The 23,893-nt window shown below is 35.8% G+C and overlaps 1 protein-coding gene across 2 annotated transcripts; it reads left to right on the plus strand.

Moving 5' to 3' along the window:
- Positions 1–123: 123 nt before the first annotated feature.
- LOC131725178 (voltage-dependent calcium channel subunit alpha-2/delta-1-like) lies at positions 124–18,436 on the plus strand. Of its 2 annotated transcripts, XM_059018639.1 has the most exons (17): positions 124–407; positions 2,001–2,098; positions 2,228–2,309; positions 2,500–2,562; positions 5,168–5,271; positions 6,471–6,563; positions 7,048–7,115; positions 7,469–7,507; positions 7,608–7,679; positions 10,519–10,671; positions 11,275–11,327; positions 11,855–11,910; positions 12,567–12,690; positions 13,467–13,579; positions 13,938–14,020; positions 15,073–15,161; positions 16,192–18,436. In XM_059018639.1, the coding sequence occupies exons 1-17, from the start codon at positions 223–225 to the stop codon at positions 16,226–16,228; spliced, it is 1,512 nt and encodes a 503-aa protein (XP_058874622.1). In that variant the 5' UTR covers positions 124–222; the 3' UTR covers positions 16,229–18,436. The 2 variants fall into 2 exon arrangements, with proteins under 2 accessions (XP_058874622.1, XP_058874623.1); XM_059018640.1 differs by lacking the exon at positions 15,073–15,161 and having other exon boundaries at positions 129–407; positions 16,192–18,376.
- Positions 18,437–23,893: the final 5,457 nt, after the last annotated feature.

Genomic DNA, 23,893 nt, shown 5'->3' on the forward strand with positions numbered 1-23,893 from the left:
GTTGGTAAACATCTGGGCAAGTAATGACTACATCTGCAGTGTAATTGAAACTTTGCAGACATGGATAAGTATCCAAGTGTTTATGCTGTTTTGAAGGGTGGTGGTCAACCAAGTTATGGAGAACCATTTGCAACATATGAAGCATTTCTACATATTTCGATTAGTTAATTCATTAATTTTTTTCATTAATTTATTCATTTATCCATTAAGGAAATAATATTAATGAAACTAACCCTACAGAGCATACAGAGTATACAGAGAAGATTGTCTTGTAAAATGGACAGCCTATTGCAAATTTCCTTTGCTATGCACTGGAGATGTCTAACTTTAGACTTTGTTTTTGCAGTTTCCGAAACCCTGCAACTTGATCATTTTGAAGAATATGGTTACACATCAATTGCACCAAGGTAACTATGCCCTACTGTTAAGCAATAATTATTCTGCAGAAGAAAAAGTACATTATATTTGCAATAGGCAATTCTGTGATAAACATGACTTATTTAAATTTACTGAAGTCAAAATATGATGCTATAATGACATTCTATGTTTTGTATTTTCCTTTTACTCTCAAATAACATTTATTTGAAGCACAACCTGTGATAGTTTATTATGAAGATACTTTTAAATGTGTTAGAGGTGGGGATGGACTTCTGGAGTGATTTTGGCTACATGATTTCAAGGATTTTTTTCAATGAGAATTTTAAAACACTAAGGAGTAGGTTTACTAAAGTGTTGCGCCTGTCGAGTCGGGAGTCTTGGGTGAAATGTACTAGACAAATGCAATGCTATTTGTGACTTTTTAGGGAATGCTTTGCGGTTCAAGCGTTGATGAATATGTAATTATGGGCATTCATGCATAAATTCAGAGAGTGCACATGAGGGTTCTCAAATATTATAATGAGATGTACGAAAGCTGCAGGAAATTCCGACACTTAGAATTTGTTAAAAACTTTTGAAAGCATGTTTTAAACAGTCGCAATTGTTGCTGGCATTTCCCAGTCTGCTTTTTCTCGTGCGTTGCCAGGTGTGCTTAATGCATTTTTGAGGCAAACAGCCAAATACATATTTTTCCCTAAAAGCTGGGTGTACTTACAAGTCTCGAAAACAATTTTCTATGACATTTCTGGTTTCCCCCAACATGTTGGGAGCAATAGACTGCACACATGTGCCGCTAACCCCTCCAGCTCATTCTAAACATCATTCTAAACTGATTGGCTAGAGAGGATGACAAGGCATACCAGTCCCCCTCTAGCAAAAGACAATGTGACAGTAACGTTTCTTTTTCTGTTTCAGTTTATTTTTCAGCATTATTTTGCCACAAAATTACATATTAATAATAGAAACATTGTAGTCACATTAAAAGTTGAGGCAACTGTAAAAACTTGTGGTTTGTGTTAAAAGTTGTGGTTTGTGTTAAAAGCTGCGGTTTCTGCAACAAATTTACAGCCTTAAACAGTATTAAAATAGTAAAAAGGGAACAGAATGCATTGTACAGATGACATTTACATTTAACAAAAACAATGTTATTTTGATTCTTGCATCCTTGCATGTATATACATTATCCTTCGGACACCCTCTATTTATTTGAACAATGCTGCACGACTTGCAATAGAGATCTCGCTAAGAAGACACAACAAATATTTAAATTAGTATATTGCGGCTTTTTTCACTAACATATTTTCTCTTAGTGCATACGACAGAATTTTTACTTTGCTAAGTGTAGCAATGAAAATGTGGTATGTTTGCGCTGCGACTGGCCACCTACCTCTAAAGCCCTACTGTAGGATTTACTCTGAACATGTAAGTCTGCAGAAACTCAGCTAAGATCTAAGATGCAAGATAGTGCACACGTTACCATACATTTTTACTGAAGAAAGTATTTTGTTAATACACATACAGTCAGAGATTCGTTTGATGGTTTAGATTTATACATTTTTAATTTTACACTTTTTTTCATTTCCTGCTGTAAGAGAGGACTAACACTGGGTTTACATTTTTAGGGAATACTGCAAGGACTTAAAACTGTCAAGCAACAAAACCCAATTTCTCTTGGAATTCAATGATTTTATTGACAGGAAGTCACCCAATCATCCATCTTGTATGTATCAAATACATTTATAAATAATTCTTAAAGAATATGCTGGAAACCTTATGTCTTGCTGTACAAAGAGGTGTACCAGCAAAATGAAATGCAGTTTTGTTTACTAAATGTTCCGTGTTATTTCAGGCAATGTTACACTTGTTAACCGACTCTTACTTGATGCTGGCTTTTCAAATGAATTGGTGCAGTACTGGAAAAAGCAATCTCCGTAAGTCTCTTATCCTTCATGAAATATTGAAATGGTTGAGCCTCACAGTATTTTGATAAGCCAATGTGCTTGATGTATAACATCCATCAAGCTCAATTAGTAAGCTCAAGTATTCTTCCTGGATAAACAGCCTGGAGTGTAATGGAAAATTAAGTTCTCTAATAAATGTTTGTTTTCTTTTGAAATGTAGCCAAGGAGTTCTTGCCAGGTTTGTCGCTACTGATGGTGGAATTACAAGAATTTACCCAAAAAGGTAGTGTACAATACTCTTTTTCAATCTGTAAAAGGAATCCTGGCAAACGGTCTGTTATATATCTTAATCATAATAGCCCAGAGAAAAAAATACGAAATATCCAGAAGGAAGTACATACTGTATAATTTCCCTTATTAGTCTCATTAGTCCTAATCCGTTGGTAGGTGTGTTGCAGCAAGGCTTGAGGTGTGAACAGGTCCCAGTTATACACCTCAGGGCTGCTGCAAGCCCATAACAAGTGCCAGGATTAAGACCATCCATGCTACCCGGACTAAGAAATCTAAAAGCTGAAATCCTCTGATCACCTTGGGCTGTATTCTGATCACAGCGCAAATGCATGTGCAAGCGCAATTGGAGCGGAGAATGGGCGCAAAAATGGAGTGGAGACGTAAAAAACCCACTGCGCTGAAATGGTATTCTGAAGACATGTCCTACGCCGTTATATAGTGCCTGCCCCATCGCCACATGTCGGCATAAATTTTGGGTGTGTGGTATCATTAACATATTCGCCTAAGCGATTCTGATGACAGCATAATGGTGTCCCAAATACACAATTGAGCACTGGGTTAAGACTCGACGAAACCAGATTTATTTAGTGGCGCAGTCGGGAACTTTAAGAATTGAACACACAAAAAGCAAAGCAGTCCTAAGTAGCAACTGCATGCTCTTGGACTGACATAGAAAGATGAAATCAAAGAAAGAAAAGTAAAAGAAAAGAAAAAAGAATCTAAGACAAAAAAATGACAAAACCTAAGAAACTAACAATATCATTCATAAAATAATAATAAGCAAATATATGAATTAAAAAAAGAAAAATATCCTATTTTGCTGATACAGTGGAGTACTGCATTTATTTTCACAAGGACTGTAGCAATTTATTTACATGGCAATTATTACAAGTGAAAATACTTACGTACAGTATATGGGAGAGCAGGCTAACAGGAGCGCTACTTCTGTATCTGTATGTGTATGTCTGTCCTTCCTTTCCCTGGTTGTTGCTTGTGCTGTGTGTGTGTGTGTATCATGTGCAACTTTAAATGAGTTAACTGCTGTATAAACTTAACAATGTATTTGCTTTGTTTCCGTGATTAAAATAAGTCACTACTATCGGCAGACCTGAAACAAGATATTGGTTTCACTGCCTGATGAGCTTAACTAGTTTGAAACATTATAACAAATTAGAAAATGGATCAGAGATTTCCTTTAACCTGGTTGGTCAATACAAGGGCTTAAGTCTCTGATGAAGGACCTTGAATGTTATCTTTCAAGCTATGTTTAATCACTGTTCCAAATCAATCCGCCCGAAAATACGTAAATACAGTATTCATGTATTTTACCTTTTGTCTGCTTGTTGAAAGACAGTCTCCGTTCTTGTAGTGCACATGCCCTCTGAATGTTGTCTGTCAATGTAAAATATTTTGCTTCCTCACTGTCCTATCTATTTATTTAAATTTAGTATAAAGATAAAAAATAAAATAATCAAGAAAGTGTTTGCTGTCAGTGGCAATACAGTAACCACAATACTATAGCAACAAGTCAAACAGCTGCACGCAGTCTGATTAGTTTCAGCAACTTTATTTAAGCAAATCACAGTTACAACACAGGCATGTCTCATCTCTTCTAAAGCCAGGAGAAGGAGGCTTTGACTTTACGTATTGGTTTACGTATTCTCTCGGCGAGTGACCTACCACTTGCTGTTCTGACTTGCGCTGGTTGTTTTTGCTGTGTGCTACTGCCGCTCGACATGATCGCGACTTCTACATTCAAAACGGAGCCTTGCGGTGACGGAAGCGCATTCTGTCTCTTAAAGGGATTATTGCCTGGCCCTGATTGGATAGCAGATCCCCCAACCTACTCAGCATTGATTGGCTGGGTGCTGTCACTGCGCCACTAAACTTGCTTGCGCTAGGTTTTTATTTTGATCAGAATCGCACTTTTGGAGAAGCCACGTCCTGCGGGCAGACAGTTTGACTTTAACCACTTTGTCTGCGATTGCACTCGTTTCATCAGAATCGAGCCCCATGTGTCTTAACCAGGATCGGAGCTTTAAAGAGAAGAAGCCAAAACCACTAATGACCGAGTGTGTAACCGGGGTCAGGATTTAATTGTTAAAGGAACCGAAACAACCGACCACTGCGTTTGTAAGTGGGGCCAGGGTTTGTTTACTTGTAACTAAGGATTATCTTAGGGGTTTGAGATCCCATGAAACTATAGCAAGGTTGTATAAGCAGGACCTCCATTTCATTTATTAACGGAGTAGCGCTAGCCCTGTTCATGGCAACGTTGATTTGTAGTTTTCTGTACAGTGTTTTATTTTTGCTTTTTGTACATTTATATGTATGTCCTCCATAAGCTACCATTGCTGGTAGTGTCATGTGAGCTGTCTGTGTCTGTTTGTAAATAAAACCTCTGCGAGGCGTGTCAACTCCATCCTCGGTCTCGATCTCCTGCCAATCAAGCAGCAAACACACATCTCCACTGTTACATATGGTTTTTATTGTTATGTATAATTTCACAAGACATGGGCATGTCTTCTTTCGAAGATTGAAAAACATGAAACCTGTGTAGGAATGCATTAACTTTATTTTTTTTATTTTTTTTTAAGTGCTGGGGAGGATTGGACAGAAGATGCAGAGACATATGAAGCAAGCTTTTACAAGAGGAGCCTGGATAATCCATTTTATATCTTCACTGCACCATACTTCAACAGTAAGGCTTAGTTCTGAATCTGAGATTCGCCATGTATTAGATACCACAGGGTCGAGTCTTAGGTTCTCTTCAAAACACTGTTCTTTATCTTAATTAACCGACCTTTAGATGCAATCCCTTACACCCAAATTTAATCTTAAGTGACTGCTCAAATATTATATTTTTTTTGTTTAGTAACATCCAGCCAATTAAGATCATCCAGTAATAATGTTAGTTTCACAATGAATTACTCAATTAACAAGGTAGTTGACCCTTATAAGAAGCGGAGATATCTGTGAACAGGTGTGCGGTGACCAAACTCACATGTAAAGAAAATGAATCCACAAAGAAACAGAAAACCCAGTTTTACGGACGGTGTATGAAAATACAGATCGGACCTGCAGTCACATTATAGCCCTTGTGAAAAGGTTGTGTTTGTATGTGAGAGTCTGCAACAAATTAAAAGGGTACACACAATTCGCTTGCATCACTAGCACTTGCAGGACCATCTGCAGCACTTTCTAAGACAAGGACGCACCGTTATCTAGTGCTGTCAAACCCTCGGGTAAATAGTGCTATGCTTTGGGCTTTCTTTTTTTCTATTGATTTTCATACAATTAATTACATATTTACAATAATATATATTTTATAAGCAACAATATACATGTATTGCATTCTTTTTTTCTATATTAGTTGCATAATAATTTATATTATTTTCTCTATTCCCTTTTTGTATGATTAGAATGTATATTCTTTATAACCTTTCATTCATAATTTCAGAATGCTCAGTCGTAATTCCAAGGTAGAACTATAAGAAACCAAACCAAATGCACAAACGTAACTTGTGTCCTAGACTTGTTAATTTACTTTTATTTTTACTTTAAAGGTTTAAGACATGATTGTGAAACGCATGTACAATGTTAAAGCAAGTTAAGACACAGATTTCCATTTAGACTCAAGTTTCGTCCATACTTCAAACTTTAACACTAAATAAATAAACCTGAAACTCGGCCTCTGTATTTCTACGTGGCACACACCCATAGTTGAACACACATTTTTCAACAGTCCCAGTTTTCCTCAGTTTCAACAATAGAACTAGTGACTAAAATAAGGCCAATAGGAAAGATGTAACTGCATCTGCTAAACTATTACACCTGTGTGCGTTTGTATATAAAGAACACAGCAGCAGGTTTTAAGATGATCATTTCTTCTCTCTTCAGATTCAGAAATTGGTGTGAGTGGGTTTGATTCTGGTATAATGGTGAGCAGAGCCGTTGAAATTACAGTGGATGGGAAACTGTTAAAACCTGCTGGTAGGTATACTATGTTTTTATACTTTCTTACATTTCTTTCTTTTGCTTACTCTTTTTTTAAACTTCTATGATACACTTTGTTGCTTCTGTTAAAAAGCCTAAAAAAGTTTCTTATTATTTTATGATTTCATTCTGTATAAAATGTGCACCATTTATTTTTATGGCTTCAATTCATTATTTTTAATCTTTAAGGTTATCCTCACATTTGACTAGAAAAGATAGATACAGATATATGCGAGAGTCAAAGAATACACACAAAACCAAATTGCTCACATACACCTCTCAGTAACTGACCCATTGGACACTAGAACTGTCAGGTGGTATTTAAATGAGGGACTGATACAGTGCAATAACCACTCTTTAAAGGAAAATCCAGTTCCCTTCCAAGATGACCAAAGTCATGTTTGGTTGAATTTTGATATCTGTAGAAAATTGTAAATGATCACTTATTGTTGTTGATCGAATGTTTTGATTTTTTTAACAGTTGTTGGAGTAAAGATTAATGTCACTACCTGGATGGAGAACTTCACAAAAGCCACAATGAGGACAGATGTAAGAAATAATGAATTTAGATAGTTAGATAAATATAGATTGACCTACAGATTTAACCCAAAGGATTTCTAACATTTATGTGTATCTGTTTTATGAAAATGTCTTCGACACACACGTATCTTGATTGAGTGAAGAGACTTCTAATGTAGGGGAATAATATACGTCTACAGTGTTATATTTGAGTCTGTGTATATTTGAGAAAGTGTACTGTAGACACTTAAATAGAACAAGAAGAGTTTAACCTGAACATTACACACGTATTTTATAAAATATATTGTACCTACTTATTGGAGAACATTCATATTGCTGAATTTCAATTTGAAATAAAATATGTATTTTATTGTTTACTGCAGTGCACGAGTGAGATATGTGACTGTGAGAAAAACAACAAGGTATGATATTTTATAAGTGTTTACATCATAAAAAGTTAGTTTCCATCTGATTGTCCGGCCATTTGTAGTAAAATCAAAGTTGTTTTGCCTTTCCTTTCAGTATGTAGACTGTGTGATTCTGGATGATGGTGGATTCCTCTTGATGTCTAATCAGGATGAGTATATCTCACAGGTAAGCTTTAAGGATTTCTATTTCTAAGCAGCAAAATAACATTACTGTACATTCACTTTGAGGTAAAATAACTTGTCTTAAATTTTGAAATTGTGTGGATGGGTTCAATGAGAAAGTATGCTAATACAAAATACAACTTGAGTAATAGTGGTTTTTATTCTTCCTATGACAACAAAAGCAGCTCCTTCCTGGGTCAAGTCAGTAGGAAATACAGTAGAACCTCAGAGTTACGAACGGCAAACTTACAGTGCCTTGCGAAAGTATTCGGCCCCCTTGAACTTTGCGACCTTTTGCCACATTTCAGGCTTCAAACATAAAGATATGAAACTGTAATTTTTTGTGAAGAATCAACAACAAGTGGGACACAATCATGAAGTGGAACGAAATTTATTGGATATTTCAAACTTTTTTAACAAATAAAAAACTGAAAAATTGGGCGTGCAAAATTATTCAGCCCCCTTAAGTTAATACTTTGTAGCGCCACCTTTTGCTGCGATTACAGCTGTAAGTCGCTTGGGGTATGTCTCTATCAGTTTTGCACATCGAGAGACTGAAATTTTTGCCCATTCCTCCTTGCAAAACAGCTCGAGCTCAGTGAGGTTGGATGGAGAGCATTTGTGAACAGCAGTTTTCAGTTCTTTCCACAGATTCTCGATTGGATTCAGGTCTGGACTTTGACTTGGCCATTCTAACACCTGGATATGTTCATTTGAGAACCATTCCATTGTAGATTTTGCTTTATGTTTTGGATCATTGTCTTGTTGGAAGACAAATCTCCGTCCCAGTCTCAGGTCTTTTGCAGACTCCATCAGGTTTTCTTCCAGAATGGTCCTGTATTTGGCTCCATCCATCTTCCCATCAATTTTAACCATCTTCCCTGTCCCTGCTGAAGAAAAGCAGGCCCAAACCATGATGCTGCCACCACCATGTTTGACAGTGGGGATGGTGTGTTCAGGGTGATGAGCTGTGTTGCTTTTACGCCAAACATAACGTTTTGCATTGTTGCCAAAAAGTTCGATTTTGGTTTCATCTGACCAGAGCACCTTCTTCCACATGTTTGGTGTGTCTCCCAGGTGGCTTGTGGCAAACTGTAAACGACACTTTTTATGGATATCTTTAAGAAATGGCTTTCTTCTTGCCACTCTTCCATAAAGGCCAGATTTGTGCAGTATACGACTGATTGTTGTCCTATGGACAGAGTCTCCCACCTCAGCTGTAGATCTCTGCAGTTCATCCAGAGTGATCATGGGCCTCTTGGCTGCATCTCTGATCAGTTTTCTCCTTGTATGAGCTGAAAGTTTAGAGGGACGGCCAGGTCTTGGTAGATTTGCAGTGGTCTGATACTCCTTCCATTTCAATATTATCGCTTGCACAGTGCTCCTTGGGATGTTTAAAGCTTGGGAAATCTTTTTGTATCCAAATCCGGCTTTAAACTTCTCCACAACAGTATCTCGGACCTGCCTGGTGTGTTCCTTGTTCTTCATGATGCTCTCTGCGCTTTAAACGGACCTCTGAGACTATCACAGTGCAGGTGCATTTATACGGAGACTTGATTACACACAGGTGGATTCTATTTATCATCATTAGTCATTTAGGTCAACATTGGATCATTCAGAGATCCTCACTGAACTTCTGGAGAGAGTTTGCTGCACTGAAAGTAAAGGGGCTGAATAATTTTGCACGCCCAATTTTTCAGTTTTTTATTTGTTAAAAAAGTTTGAAATATCCAATAAATTTCGTTCCACTTCATGATTGTGTCCCACTTGTTGTTGATTCTTCACAAAAAATTACAGTTTCATATCTTTATGTTTGAAGCCTGAAATGTGGCAAAAGGTCGCAAAGTTCAAGGGGGCCGAATACTTTCGCAAGGCACTGTACATATATATTTATACTTATATATATATATATATATATATATATATATATATATATATTCAAGCCAAAGAAGGCTGACTGATTGAGCAAGCTGCATTAATGCATTTTGTTTAAAAACAAGCACTACATTAACCCACATTTTCCTGGACGTTTAAATCTGTGTTTTTGCTAGTTACAATTTCAATAGTAACTTCAATTTAGCCTTTTTCCATTTGTAGTATCGCTTTAAAGAACCATAACAATATGAGTATTGCATTACTGTGCTGTATCCTTGTATTATTCGCAAGAATGAGGGTGTAGATAGCAGGTGTACACGTTCATAAAACCATTGAAAAATGATTTTCAGCGTTACAGACTTATGAACAGACTCCATTCTGGTGTCTTCGTAACTCTGAGGTTCTACTGTGAAGGCATTTGCAAGGGGATACCAAGATACTGTAATGACTGTAAAGCCAGTGCATTGCAAAAAAATAAACAGTAGTGCAGAAATGTGAAAAAATACATCCAAACTGTTCTCCACAAATTTAAAATAAAATCTTAGAATGTCAACTTTACATATCTTAAAAAATAAAATTGTAAAATATGTTTACACCACTTGGCTGATCAGTATAATACATAGGTAAATCTATGGATGGATTCCACAGCATGTGCACTGGCTCTGCCTCCCCCCAGTGATCAGGCACCTAGTAATCAGCAGGACTGGCCTTTGTCCTCTAGGGAGTGGTCGCTTGTGGACATCTGCTATAGAATTCCTTGGTGTAAAGAGGCAATTGGCTTGGTCAAAGGATGACTACTGACTTTAGACATATCAAATTGGGGAGAAAAACAGGCGTGAAATAATTGGGCACTCTAAATAAAGAAAGAACCCATCTGCATTTTCAATATGCCCAGAAATAGGTCTAAACATAAGAAGCCTTTAGTATGTAGATACAGTTACAAAATATACATGTTCTTTCTTGTGCAGATTGGCAGGTTCTTTGGAGAGATTGACCCCAGTTTCATGAGGAACCTTATACAGGTGCCTCTGTATTCATTTAATAAGTCTTACGATTACCAGTCTGTGTGTGATCCAGAGAGAGATACCAAGGCTGCAGCTGGTCTACGTTCTGTCTTTGTGGTAAGTTCAAACTGTGTTCCTAAAAGAATATCTGAAATTAATCCTAAACAGCACAGCAGATGATACAGCAAATTATATTTAACATTTCTGGGCAATGAATGATATTTTATCAGGAAAGAACCCACTGAGTGATTGGAATCAGATGGTGTTTTAATAATTGAAACAGACTGCAGGATTTTGTATTATTATTATTATTATTATTATTATTATTATTATTATTATTATTATTATTATTATTATTACTTAATAAACAATGAGACTTTTCAAGTAATGTATTTCATAATTTTCTATTTTGTAAGGTTTGTTGTTGTATAAGTTGTACATTTATGAAATGTATGGTTTCAACTATGAACATCTGATGGTGCCAAACATCTTCTGTATTTTATAGTTAAATATAAAGGGTAATTGATAGAGGGTGGCTCTTTAAAAAAATAATAAAATATCTATTGTTGGATTTTGTTTTAGCTGCTGACTGCTTGGGATTTTATTTTTTATTGTTTTTTTTTTTTTTTTTCAAGTTGTGAGAAATAAAATTAAAAAAAAAAAAACATTCTCATTTAATTAGTTCCAAGTAACAGTAGAGTTTTTTTTTATTGCCCTTAGCCTACAATAGCAGATATTTTAAACATTGGCTGGTGGGCTTCTGCAGCTGCATGGTAAGTCATATTATTATTTTATTTTTTTCAGTATTCAAAAACATGAACAATATAAATTATAATGAGATTTGTACGTTACACTTAAAAAATAAATAAAATAAAAAACAATCTGGTCTCACCAGATTGACGATCCCAGCAGAGATTAGTGTATTGGCCTTACACTTACGCAGATTGGGGAGCGGGTGCAGTTGACGGGGTAGTTTGCTTCTATGCTATGATGCAGTGACACCTACTGGTCAGGTGTATGTAGCTTGGCAGCATCTGCTTGAACAGAGTGACAGCAGGAACAGTTGCCCATTGATCTTCAGTCACCTAAATAAATCAGTGGGTTGCAGTGGTGAGGAAACATTCAAACTAGGCAGTTCATAGTGAAGTGGGGCAAAAAGGTTCTTAATCTCAGTCTCTGTGTGTTGATTTGCAGTTTAAGTGTCCTTTATAACAAGTAAGAACTAAATCAACAATAGAAAAACTAAAAATGCTGCAAAAAAGGATAATGGTTTTAAAGACAATTTCATTTTGTGTTGCAGGTCAATATTGCAGCAGTTATTTTTAAGCCTTACTTTCCCAAATTTTCTAGAAGCAGGTGAGTTGGAATGTATTTAATTATTCATTAAACTTTAACTTACACTGCATTTAATTGTCCTTTTACCTACCAGTAACAGGAATCCATGACTCCCATGTGCTAACCACTGTACCATGTGGGTGGTAAACAGTTATGTACGTGCAAGCATTGATTTGTTTAAAAGGTTCTGCATTGTTCCTGAACAATAAACTTTTTTGTTTTTTTAAATAAACTTGTAAAGATAAGTGTTTAATGTTATAGTGAAATCCAAGTTTTCTGAATTATCATAGTGATCACAAGTGCCATTTTAATCAAGTTCACTGACATCTAAAAAGTCTTTCACTCTTTAAATAACATTTGCTGTGTCCTTTGGTGATGATGACATTTTATTGAATTTTTAACTACTATACATTTTTTGGAGAAGTTTCTTCTGTTAGAATACTCTCTCTGTGAATACAATTTAGTTCATCCTTTTTGATTTAACACAATGCAATATCTTCCCTTTTCAATTAGCTATGACAATTTTGACTTTCAGTGTATGATAGCAGACATCATTATCAATCACAGTAAACAACTGAGAGACCAGGCAATACCTACTGGCAAAGAACCTCTTTCTCTGGAATAATTGTTTCATATTGTCCTTAATAATCAGTCGTATCTCTTCTTATTTCGAACAGCTGACATTGAAGAAGAGATGGCAGCTCTGTCAAAGAAAAGCTGTATTACCGAGCAGACTCAATATTTCTTTTCCAATAATATGAAATCATTTAATGGGGTCCTAGACTGCGGAAACTGTTCCAGGTAGATTTTATTGTGCACGTTTATATATACACGTATGGGCAGCAGTGTGAAGTAGTGGTTAGGGCTCTGGACTCTTGACCGGAGGGTCGTGGGTTCAATCCCAGGTGGGGGACACTGCTGCTGTACCCTTGAGCAAGGTACTTTACCTAGATTGCTCCAGTAAAAACCCACCTGTATAAATGGGTAATTGTATGTAAAAATAATGTGATATCTTGTAACAATTGTAAGTTGCCCTGGATAAGGGCGTCTGCTAAAAAATAAATAATAATAATACAGTAATTTGTGAATAGTGAAGTACAACTATTGCAATTCATTGGAAAAAGTAGTTTTGCTACATGTCTGTAAGAATAAATACATTTTTGTTTCTTGATTTATATCGATCGAATTGATGTGTTGTTCTCCCATCGTTAAAGTTTAACCAGACTGTCACAACTGAGGACCAACTTATTTTCTTTTGTTTCTACGCATATTGTTTTGTATTGGATTGCATAGCATAGCACTGAACTGTGAAAACAGACAGAAAGGATATTCTGCATCTGCATTTATGCTCTTGTCAACTGCTTATGTCATACTGCTTCACCTGTTTACCCATGGGTTTTTCTGTGTTTTATCTATTTAATTGCCAAACATAACCTTTATAAGCACTTTATATAGGACCACCAACATTGCAATATGAGTGTTCAAGGGCTACTACAATAGTATTCTCTAAAATGACATTGAAAAGCAATATGTTTTAAGTATGGCTTTATTGTTTGAGTGTTTCTCTTTTTTTTCAGAATATACCACGCAGAAAAGCTGGCAAACACAAACTTAGTATTCCTGATTGTTGACAGCAAAGTGACCTGTCTGGCCTGTGACTCAAAACCATTGATTCAAGCAGAACAGCCATGTATCCTTTAGCAGTGCTACATCCTGTACTGTACTGTATAGCAGAAGACACTTTGTTTGTTCAGTAAGATGGCTTGGGCCTACATTTTAAAATCTATTTTAACAGTTACTGTCTGTGAAATGGTGTTCTGTGACATAAAGAGGAAAGTCAATGTATGTGTATACTATGTATGGAAGCCATGGAATTAAAGCTTATAGCATTTAGCATTCTAATTGTTACTTCATAAGAATGTAATATTGTAAATATTTGATTTGGTAGATCCAGGACTCTAAAGTGTGCTGTTAATAAAATATATATACATAACACTGTTTATTACTAATAGTGAAATACTGTATGTTTCCTTAACTAAATATTTCAGCCGAAGGACCAAACCCTTGTAAGTTAGCTCAGAACCCTAGGCATAGGAAAGGACCTGAAGTCTGTTTCGACAATGATGACAATGTAAGTTGCAATAATATGAAAAGGTATACACATACCTTTTATGGATAAGATATTTTCTTTTAAGAAACGGTGTACATGCAACTACATTTTATTTGCTTATTGAAGAAACTTGATTTAGTTATCGTACATGTGCTTTGGGCCATACTTTATTAATGTGCTATGATGAACTTAAATAATGGCTGCCTTTTTATCTGCCTTTTCTGTATAAATTAATATATTGAGCTTTCACACAAAAAGGTCATGATGTAGGGTTAAGTACAAGAAATGGAGCACCATGCTTCTTCATATAGAAGACATTTTGGAGTCTGTGAAATTCTCATGAATTTGACAAGATTTAGCATGATAATCTCTAGATGCTTCTTGACCACAGACCCATTCTGGCTTCTGCCTTTGCATATTACCCTGAGCAATTGCATGATAAAGTGAACTTTCCACTGTAAATTAAGCTGCATGTGCAGTCAACCATTTTATAATGCTAAATGGGAAAGTAAGAACAAATTTAGCATTACAAAATGGCATGATAATAGCCTGTTTTTTTCAAAGTTGTTAATCAGTAGATGATATCCCCCAACACTAAATTTAATAACAAATTATTAGCCAAACTAAATGGTTATTTGATTATACCTATCAGGGCACAGTACTACACCCTCCCTAAATTGATATTTTGTCTTCTGAGGCTAAAGATGATTTGTTACGCATCTAATTTGTTCAAATTCTAATTAGCAAAAGTCTAAAATCACACAGAGAAATGTATGATGGTGTATTCGTATACAAGTCTTTTTGTCTGAAAGCACAACACTTGTTCACTGGCTTGATGTGTTTGCATAGCAGTCTTTTACTTGTGGTCTTAGTTTTTTTGTAATGGTGTAAATCTTTTTTTAATTTTTTTGTGATACTCACTCTGACTCTCTGCTTTAGGTGGATGCTCTCTCTCTCTTTCACATTAACTTTGCTGACTGCCGGCCAAAAAACTGCATGATTTCTCATCTTGTATGTCTTTTTTGTGTTTCTTTCCTCGTTTTCTACTTGCTACTTATGCCCGTTATTAATAGGATGAGCCTATATGCACAACAAGTCGTGCCTCTGCCATGGTGTCAACTCCTCTCTTCATTTTACTGCAAGTTTTCATGTGGTGTAAAGGGTCAGTTATTTTCTTTTCTTTTTTTTCTTTTTCTTTTTTAATTCAGGCTGGATAGGAGGTTTTACGTAGACATATATATATACTGGCGCTAGTAATTTTGATTTGCAGATAGTTTTGTCTTCAGCTTAGTAACAAACGGTACATTTTAAAAGTAAAAAAATATATACAGCTGTTGATAAGATTTAAAATACTAACAAAACTAACGCAAGCACTGGCATCTCATAGTTTGCATTGCTTTTGTTCTCAATTAACCTAAAAGTAACTCCCATTTATTTTAGTTTCATTCCTGCTTTTTCATAAACACATGTGTTTGTGATTTAATTGTTTATTTAAAATGTCTAACATTTCTGAGGAGGCTGAATGTGTGAGCCTTTGGGCTTGGTGCAGAAATAATATTTGAGAATGCCTAGTCATCGGTGGCAGCGGCCTTTTCTTTTTTGGTAATGTGCTTTCACATTTTAAACCAGGTAGGCAATATTTATGATCATATCTTAAGCATAGGCATTTAGACTTCTTTTTCCAATGCAAGGTATAATCTATAACAGTGGTGCTCAACTCTGGCCCTCGAGATCTAATCCATTCCAGGTTTTTACTGTAAGCAGGTTCTAATGTAATTAATTGAAGCTGCTGAGAGGCAACTAACTAATTAAGGACCTGGTTGGAATAAAGCCCAGGACTGAAATGGATCTCGAGGGCCAGAGTTGAGTACCACTGGTCTATAAGATGCTGCATTCTAGTCAAACCTTATGTCTCTAAAAGTAAACAAGGACTAATGCAGATGTGTTCACTAGCTTGCAGCAGTGTACAGAATATCTGCTCTCTTGCCTATAGCAGGCTATATAACAGCTTCTAAATTGGCATGATGGGAATCCATTATGACAGGACAGACCCAAATAAACCAAGTTACTACTTGAACTAAAGAATTAAAGTTGGAAGGGAAGGTTTAGTATTAAATCATAAATCATGTGGCATACAGGATACTTCACTCTTAATTGTGATTAATATTGACTTTCTTGCATCTTGGTGACAGGAGGATGATTCTGACTGTGGTGGGGTCTCTGCTTTGAGCCCATCATTGTGGTCCGTGATTGGAATTCAACTTGTGCTGCTTTGGCTCTTAACTGGATCAAGACATTACCCGTCATGACCCCAGAAATAAAGGCCAAGACCCTTTCTGCATACATTTCAAGATCCTGCCAAATTCTGTTTCCGAAATTTTATGTTGACAGGGGTTGATGAAAACAAAAGAAAAAAAAAATGACCCAGGAAGTAGAAGACTGATCATGTCCATACCCTGGAGTAATTTTGCCTGGGAAAGCCACTGACCTTTCAATGAAGAAGAACATTGAACGTTACTCCATCTGAAGCTGAATGCCCCCACAAAGGCAGTCTGATTTTTTGAAGGAAACTATTGGGGAAAGCTACTTCATTTATGTTGTGGTTTCTAGGTGTGCTTCTTTTTCAAAATAAAAATAGTAATATAATTTATATTTTAAAAAAATCCAGACTTTCAAAAATGCATAAAGACTTAAATTGCTGCCCCTAGTAACTGTTTTGTTAGTATTTTTGCTGAATGTTAATTTAGGGTTTTGAAGGCTAGTAATTGGTTACATGCTGTTGTAAAGTGTAAAAATAAGCATGGCAGATCGCTCTTCTAAAATAAAAAGAAGCATAAACCCCATTTCAGAGAGTTTACAAACACAGACTAAGAGTGCTGATGGTTCCACACTTAAAGCAGCATCAGTGATGAATTAATGTATCCTTTACCTGTTATGAAAACCAAACATAAAATTAAAATAGTGGTTGGTTGCTTGGTTTATACAAATAAACCCATACGCAATGCATCAACATTTGGGGTAGATTTACTAAGATATGTTCTTTTTTTTTTTTCCCAGTAGCTAAACATGAGTCATGTTTACTAAATGGTGTTTGCCTAAAATGTATTGAACAAGACAGTGTTGAGTGTGTCTGCAACACTTTTCCAAAGACTGAAAAGCTGTCTCATGCATATGGTAATTTGGCATACACCCTTTCAAGATCACAAGCATTTGAATCCCATCTTATATTTCGATTTTAATTTTTTGTTATTATTATTATTATTATTATTATTATTATTATTATTATTATTATTATTATTATTATTATTAAATATGTATTTTTTTTTTTACCAGCATTTTAACTTAAATATAATTCCTTCAAGTTTACCAATAAATACAGCTGATAATGTTCAGCTGTATTGAGGGGCTTCTTGTGATTACAAATACAAGACTGAAATGTACATCTTGTACGATGTCTTTCTTTTTATTGATAAGCTTTGCTTCCATAATGCAGATAATCTAGTCAATCTACCCCTTAATCTTGCAGTTCATTTCCTTGAAAACCTCAAACAACATATCAGGTTTATTATTTTAATTTATTTTTGCTTACCATTCTCTTTTCATAAACATTGTTATTGACAGACAAACAGAATTGCATTTACTTTTTTGACGTGCACTCTTTGATTAGCTGGTGAGCCTCTACTGGAATTGCAAAGCCTCTTTCTGCTTACGTTTTTTCAGGTCACCTAAGCAGTTAAGACTTTTTCATGTGTTGTTTATTCATGCCAAAGGGAATCAATCCACCACCCATTCAATCATACTGTAACACATCCATTTAATTGCAATGTGATACATATACTTAGAGCTGGCCAGACCCTTTTTTATCATTCTAAAAGCTTGTGAATGAAAATGTATTTTTGTGTAAATGGCTTTTTGGTTGTCAAGGGTACGTTTGCATGATGCTGCTGTTTGTTTAATTTTGATTTGTATCTATTCTGTTTGATTGTAGAATGTTTTGTCTTGCAAAAGGCAACAGAGCAGTTAGTGTTGTGTGGAAACGGAACAGTACAATGTAACTCATTGAGACCTAAACGTCTGTTGTGTACCTGAACATATTGTGCTATAAACAGGCTAAAAGAAAACATTCATGCTTTACTACCTAATATTGTCGGTAAGATTGACCCTTTATTTAATTTGATTGAATTTGGTGCACCATCATTTTTATATCAATTGCTTGTGTTCAGTGACTTAAATGATGTATATGAAAACCCTACTATTTTTAAAGAGTATTTATGACAATCTTTTAAAATTTTGCATCAAATTATCATCTTTGGTCATGTGTAACATTAAGTTATTGAAAAATGTTTCAAATTAAAATAAAAGGAATTCGTAAAGTTACCCTTGGTCACCCTTTATAACTGAATTCTAAATAAAACCAAGTGATTACAAATTGAAAAATCTAACACGCATTTTGCCATTATTGATAGTACAGTATGGCCATTTTCATTTTGCCACTATGCAATACTTTTTTATAATTGTTTTATCTCAACAAATAATAATGTTTTTCCAAATTCAAAGATGTTTTTACTGATACTGCAACAGGTACACACAAAACTGCAGCCAGTAAACAAAATCGTGATATCATTAGCTACTTAAAAGACACTTCAGTTGATCCAAACAGACAGTGAGTAGGACAGTATTTAGATCTTCAACTCATAGATCAAGGATGGTCAACTCCATTCCTGTAGGGCTATTTCACTCTAGGGCTTGAATTAAATCCAAATAATGGTGGTGCTATAACCATTCTAAACTATAGCATCACCATAAACTTTGATTTAATTAAGGCCTTTGAGACCTAGAAGGAGGTTTAATTAGTTCAGTTAGACAATCAAGAACATGGTTGGGTCAAATACCTGGTCTGGAAAGACTTGCCAATCCCTGGTTTAAATCAACTAAATATATAACCCATTATTTACTTCAACACTATCTTCCCAATCACAGAACTAAGTGATTGGAAATACACTTAGTAACTGTGTTAAAATGTTAAGCGCTGTATAGGCTAGTTCTGTACTTCCAAATTCAAATTACTGCCAATGCAAGTTCCGTTGCAATTATTCTATATTTATTTTTACCCGCAGAGGTTACTGTTGTCCGTGGCCTGAATACTGGCAACAGTAAACAGGACCACCAATACTGGTATACAGTCCAGTGCTCATACAAGTGCTCAAAATAAAAATGAAAACAAAAGGCAAAAGAAAAAGGGAAAATAAAACACAGTAATAAAACTACAAAATAAAGGTGCTGCACTCGGCAGCGTTACCCCGACCGTCACTATCTGTACGGCCCGGGTCTCCGTCCTGTGCTCACCCATTCCCTCAACCTGTTCTTAGTATTCGGGGTTCTGCCCGAAGTTTTTCCCCGCTACTAAAAATTCCTTTTCTTTTTCTTTTTAATGAATTATTTAGTCGTTCTTCTCCGGCCGTGCTCGGTCCGGCAGCAGAGCTTCCGCCAGCTGGCGCATTTCGTCTTAGAGGGGCAGGCCCGAGGGAACAACAGAGCGTTATAGGGTCAGCAATCCCCCAAGACCCGCCTCTCAGCCACTCAGAGAGAGGGAAAGCCAACACACCCTCTTCCCCACCTCTCTGTGTCACTGCCATGACTGACAGGTGGATCTACGAGGCTGCTGCCCCCTTCCTGCAGTACCACGCATGTGCCAGACAGTCAGCACAGATCTCACCCCCGTTAGTCACATTAAGCGTTTTCTTTCTTTATGTGTTAAATGTTTTCTCTCTTCTTTTCTATATGTATTGACTGTTCTCCTTTTTCTTCTCATAAACATCTTCAGTGGGGAGCCGGGGGTCCATCCTTTGGGGGGTTAGTGATTACACTTTCTCCAACCCTTTGTTGAGTGCCGCTTCATTTACCTCATAGAGGAGGGTTCTCCGTGAGTCAGAGGGGACCCCCGGCCAAACCCCTCCTTTAGCATGCATGATTCCTTGTCTTCTCTTTCAGGTACTGATGCCGCTATTTATGTGAGGGCCCCAAGCGGTTGAACCCCTCTTGTTTGTCAGGTCTCTTTAAAGACGGTGACCCCCCCCCCCCTCCTGTTTTTTCGGGTCTCCTCAGCGATGGAACCCCCCTACTGCATGTGTTGGGCCATTGAAGAGCTGGAACCGCTTTTACATTTTAATATTACTGATCAATGTGTTTTCTTTCTGGTTCGCAAGCTTCTTCGTATGTCGGGTCATCTCAGAGACGGTGACCCCTCTTCGTATGTCAGGTCATCTCAGAGACTGTGACCCCCCTCATGTTTGTCGGGTCTCCTCAATGACGAAACCCCTCTTTATATGCGTAGGGCCTTTGAAGGATGGAGCCTCTCTCTTTATACATTCTATTTGTTACTAACATTATGTCCTAAACATTACAGCAGGGGGCCTGACCCACCCTGTGAAATTCGGAATAAAAGTTGGTAAATGTCTTGCTATTGATTCAAAATCAAGAAATTAAAAATGTCTGAAAAAGTTCAACTGCTTTCCTTAGATCAAGCTCTGCATCTGCTAGCAATGCGGCATAATAATTCAGCCAGTCATTCTGTTGTTAGATTGTAATGAATGCCAGATAGATTACAACATGAGAGGCAGGTTTTCCTGATATAAATACTTGACAGCCTGAATCCATAAATGCCATGACCTTTAAATATTTAGTGCAATGTGATTCAAATTACAGTTGGTTATAATGTACTGTTAGGTCTATTTGATACCACACGAATCAGCTATGGCTGCTGTGGTAGAAAAGGAACATGTTGATACTTTATTTCTGAGTTCAACATGCAGATGAGCTCTTTCAATGCTAGGTTCTGCTGTAAAATCATTATCTCCTATGCATATGACTCATCCCTAAGTGACTCATCTTTCTCACTTCATTATGCTAGCTTGTGAACCTTAAAAAAACAACTTTAATATCTTTGTATACTGTCTTAAAATAAGTTGGAACAGACTTTATCTGACATAAGACATCTGTGATGTTTCTTAACATCTTAATGTGTTTTTTGGCAGATACAATTACATTATTTCATTTAGAAATGTATGTTAAGATAAAAGTTCAAATCTGGTAAATCTTAAGTTTTACCAGTAACTGTCAACATTTACCAAGTAAGATGGTAAATGTCTTGAATTATGAAGAAATAGATTGCTTTTCAGACATTTACCGGTTAATCTTATGATTTACCGAAGCTTATTGGTAAATGCAGGTACATCATCGAAGAATGTATTTATTCCTGCATATGAATTGTCAATTAACAAACTAATTGTTAATGTCAAAGAATATATTTATCGCAACTACATAAATGCGTGAAGGCGATTAGAAAGACATTCAGTCATTAGCCAAAGGCACTTGCTTATTCTTGACATTTACCTGTAAATGAAGTAAAGCGTTAGCATGTTTATTTCTGACATTTGCCGCTTTACTTGGTAAATTTCAACATGTACCAGTAAGTCTTGAGTTCTGCCAATATTCAAACTTTTACCATAACATACAGACTGTGCAGGATCTTTCAGCCAATCAGAGCGCATATGTCGCCTTTTGTATTCTATGACACATCACAGAGAAACCATATTCATGACATCAGCCGTGCCATTTTCAGTTTTTATCCAGGCACCTCTTGGAATTCCGTTCAACTGCACAGACTATTGAAAACAGTGACATCACAATCGGCCGCGTACCTCAGCCATTTAATGGTATTCTCTTCATCAACCTTTTCCCCTCTTTTCAATGAAATCGACAATGAACTAAATAAAGGCTGGTAATGATTAGAAAACAAATATAACTGGCTTGTTTTTACTTATATCAATAATAAAACAGTATATAATAGACTTATTATGGGTTATATCTGTGTAAACAGACCTTGGCTTTCAGCCTTAGAATGGACCGAGGTTGAATAATGAACACAGACTATAGCACTGTGTCAATAACGTAGTGTATAGAGTATATAGAGCAAGACTCCTAAACCCTAACCCCACACTCCCTAATCACCATCTCTCACCAACTGGATTCATGTTTTCAACAGGAGATACAATATGAATAAATGTAATGTTGCTAGGGTTAACCTTAAATTCCTTATTATGGATTGGTATAATCAATTATATCTGTATATCTGTACAACTCAAAATAATTACGAAAATATGAATTCTCAATTAAAACAGAAAAACAATTTCAATCATGTCAGTTCTCTCTCTTTGATGCTTCAATGAATCATACCATTATGCTATTGTTCAATAGCTTCAAATGGCTAGTCTGACTTTTGCAGAAATAAAGCATTGCACTCCGGATGTTCGCAGCACTTATATTACAAATATTAAACCGTGCCTGTGAAGATAATTTATATTTATTTTATGTTGCCAGGAGCTTTTATGCATTATTAAATTGTCTCGATAACAGTATAATGATCAGCAGTTAATGATTTCTAATGATCTAAAGTCCACCATTTAAAATGATTGTTATGTATGCCAGGAGCTTTTTCATATATGTTAGGAGCTTTTAAGCATCCAGCAGAAATAACATGTGCTGTATGTAAATTCCATGTGTGTCTAATCTACTTTTTAATCAAATTATATTTTACACATCCTTGACTGCTAATCATTAAATAAATGTCTATTGACAAAAAAAAAATACTATTTATATATGCTCTTGAGTTGCCTTGAAAATACTTTTGGCTGCCTTGTGCTCATTAGGTCACTAATTTACTACAGTACCAATAAACTGTCCTGGTGCTCATTAAACAAAGCCATTTCCCAAAACCTATGAAGTCTGTTAAAGAACAGACCTGTTCTTGTCAACAGAACAAGATTTCCGTAAACCGCTGTTTATCCAAGGCCGCGTCAGAACAGAAGAGTCTGTCAGGAGTTGGTGTCAGATACATTATACATCGGCATTGACAATAGAAAGAACTGTCTTTATTATAATACACAGTGAAGGTCACTATTTAATGATCTCTATTGATCTGAAGTTTAAAATATAAAATGTTTTGTATTTATTTCATGTATGTATTGTTCATAGGGTACCCTATACTACTACTACTAATAATAATAATAATAATAATAATAATAATAATAATAATAATAATAATATGCAAAATGTACAAAAAAGTTGGACAAAAGAAAAACAAAATGTAAAGACTCTGTAATGTGTTTAACTGTTTTAGATTTGTCTGCAATGTTTCCTAGCCCATTATACAGGTATGCAATGTTGAAAAAAATTGCTACCTGATCATTTCTCAATGATTATAATTGTTCTTATTTCTTCAGATCTGGGGGTGAAAATCTGTTCTCCAGAATGACCTGTAGTCTTCACTTCATACTATTCTTGTGAAGTAATGCAATTACTAAAAAATGTGTTCAAACAAAACATGCAAGAATATAATACCTGGATCAGTAATCTATTACAAATAGTTATCATTTCCCAAAAATTCCCAAAAGTAATAATAAAGTAATAATAATGTTAACCTTTACAGTAGTGGCAGCAAGTACAACTAAAATTTAGAAAAGGTTTTTAAGTTTCAATACAATTTATACATACCATATACTGTAAATACATACATACTATAAATACATATGTACTGTATTTACAGTATATGGTATGTATGAGTTTGGACTGCAGCCCTAGGCAGGATTGGCAATTGAATGACCTGGTTATTTGGTTGACATTAATAAGTGCCTTGTGTAATCTGGAAACAAAGCCTTTGTCTTATTAAGTACGACAGAATCACGGCTTGAATGTGCAATTCTAAACCCATCATTTAATGCACGGAACTATATCTAACTTTTGTAACACATAATGACTAATTGATGGAAAATATTAGAAGTTGTTGTTTCAGCTGTGATAAGGCTCAGCACAAAGCTGGCGTTCATTGAATTTAAT

Source organism: Acipenser ruthenus, unplaced genomic scaffold, assembly GCF_902713425.1.
Source record: "Acipenser ruthenus unplaced genomic scaffold, fAciRut3.2 maternal haplotype, whole genome shotgun sequence".
Classification (NCBI taxonomy): domain Eukaryota; kingdom Metazoa; phylum Chordata; class Actinopteri; order Acipenseriformes; family Acipenseridae; genus Acipenser; species Acipenser ruthenus.

Bases quoted from the DNA above. Each gene is read 5' to 3' on its own strand.
- LOC131725178 (XM_059018639.1), top strand. From the start codon at position 223: ATGAAACTAACCCTACAGAGCATACAGAGTATACAGAGAAGATTGTCT. The intron at 5,272-6,470 runs GTAAGGCTTAGT...TTCTCTCTTCAG, and splicing joins CACTGCACCATACTTCAACA to ATTCAGAAATTGGTGTGAGT. The intron at 13,580-13,937 runs GTATCCTTTAGC...TAAATATTTCAG, and splicing joins GATTCAAGCAGAACAGCCAT to CCGAAGGACCAAACCCTTGT.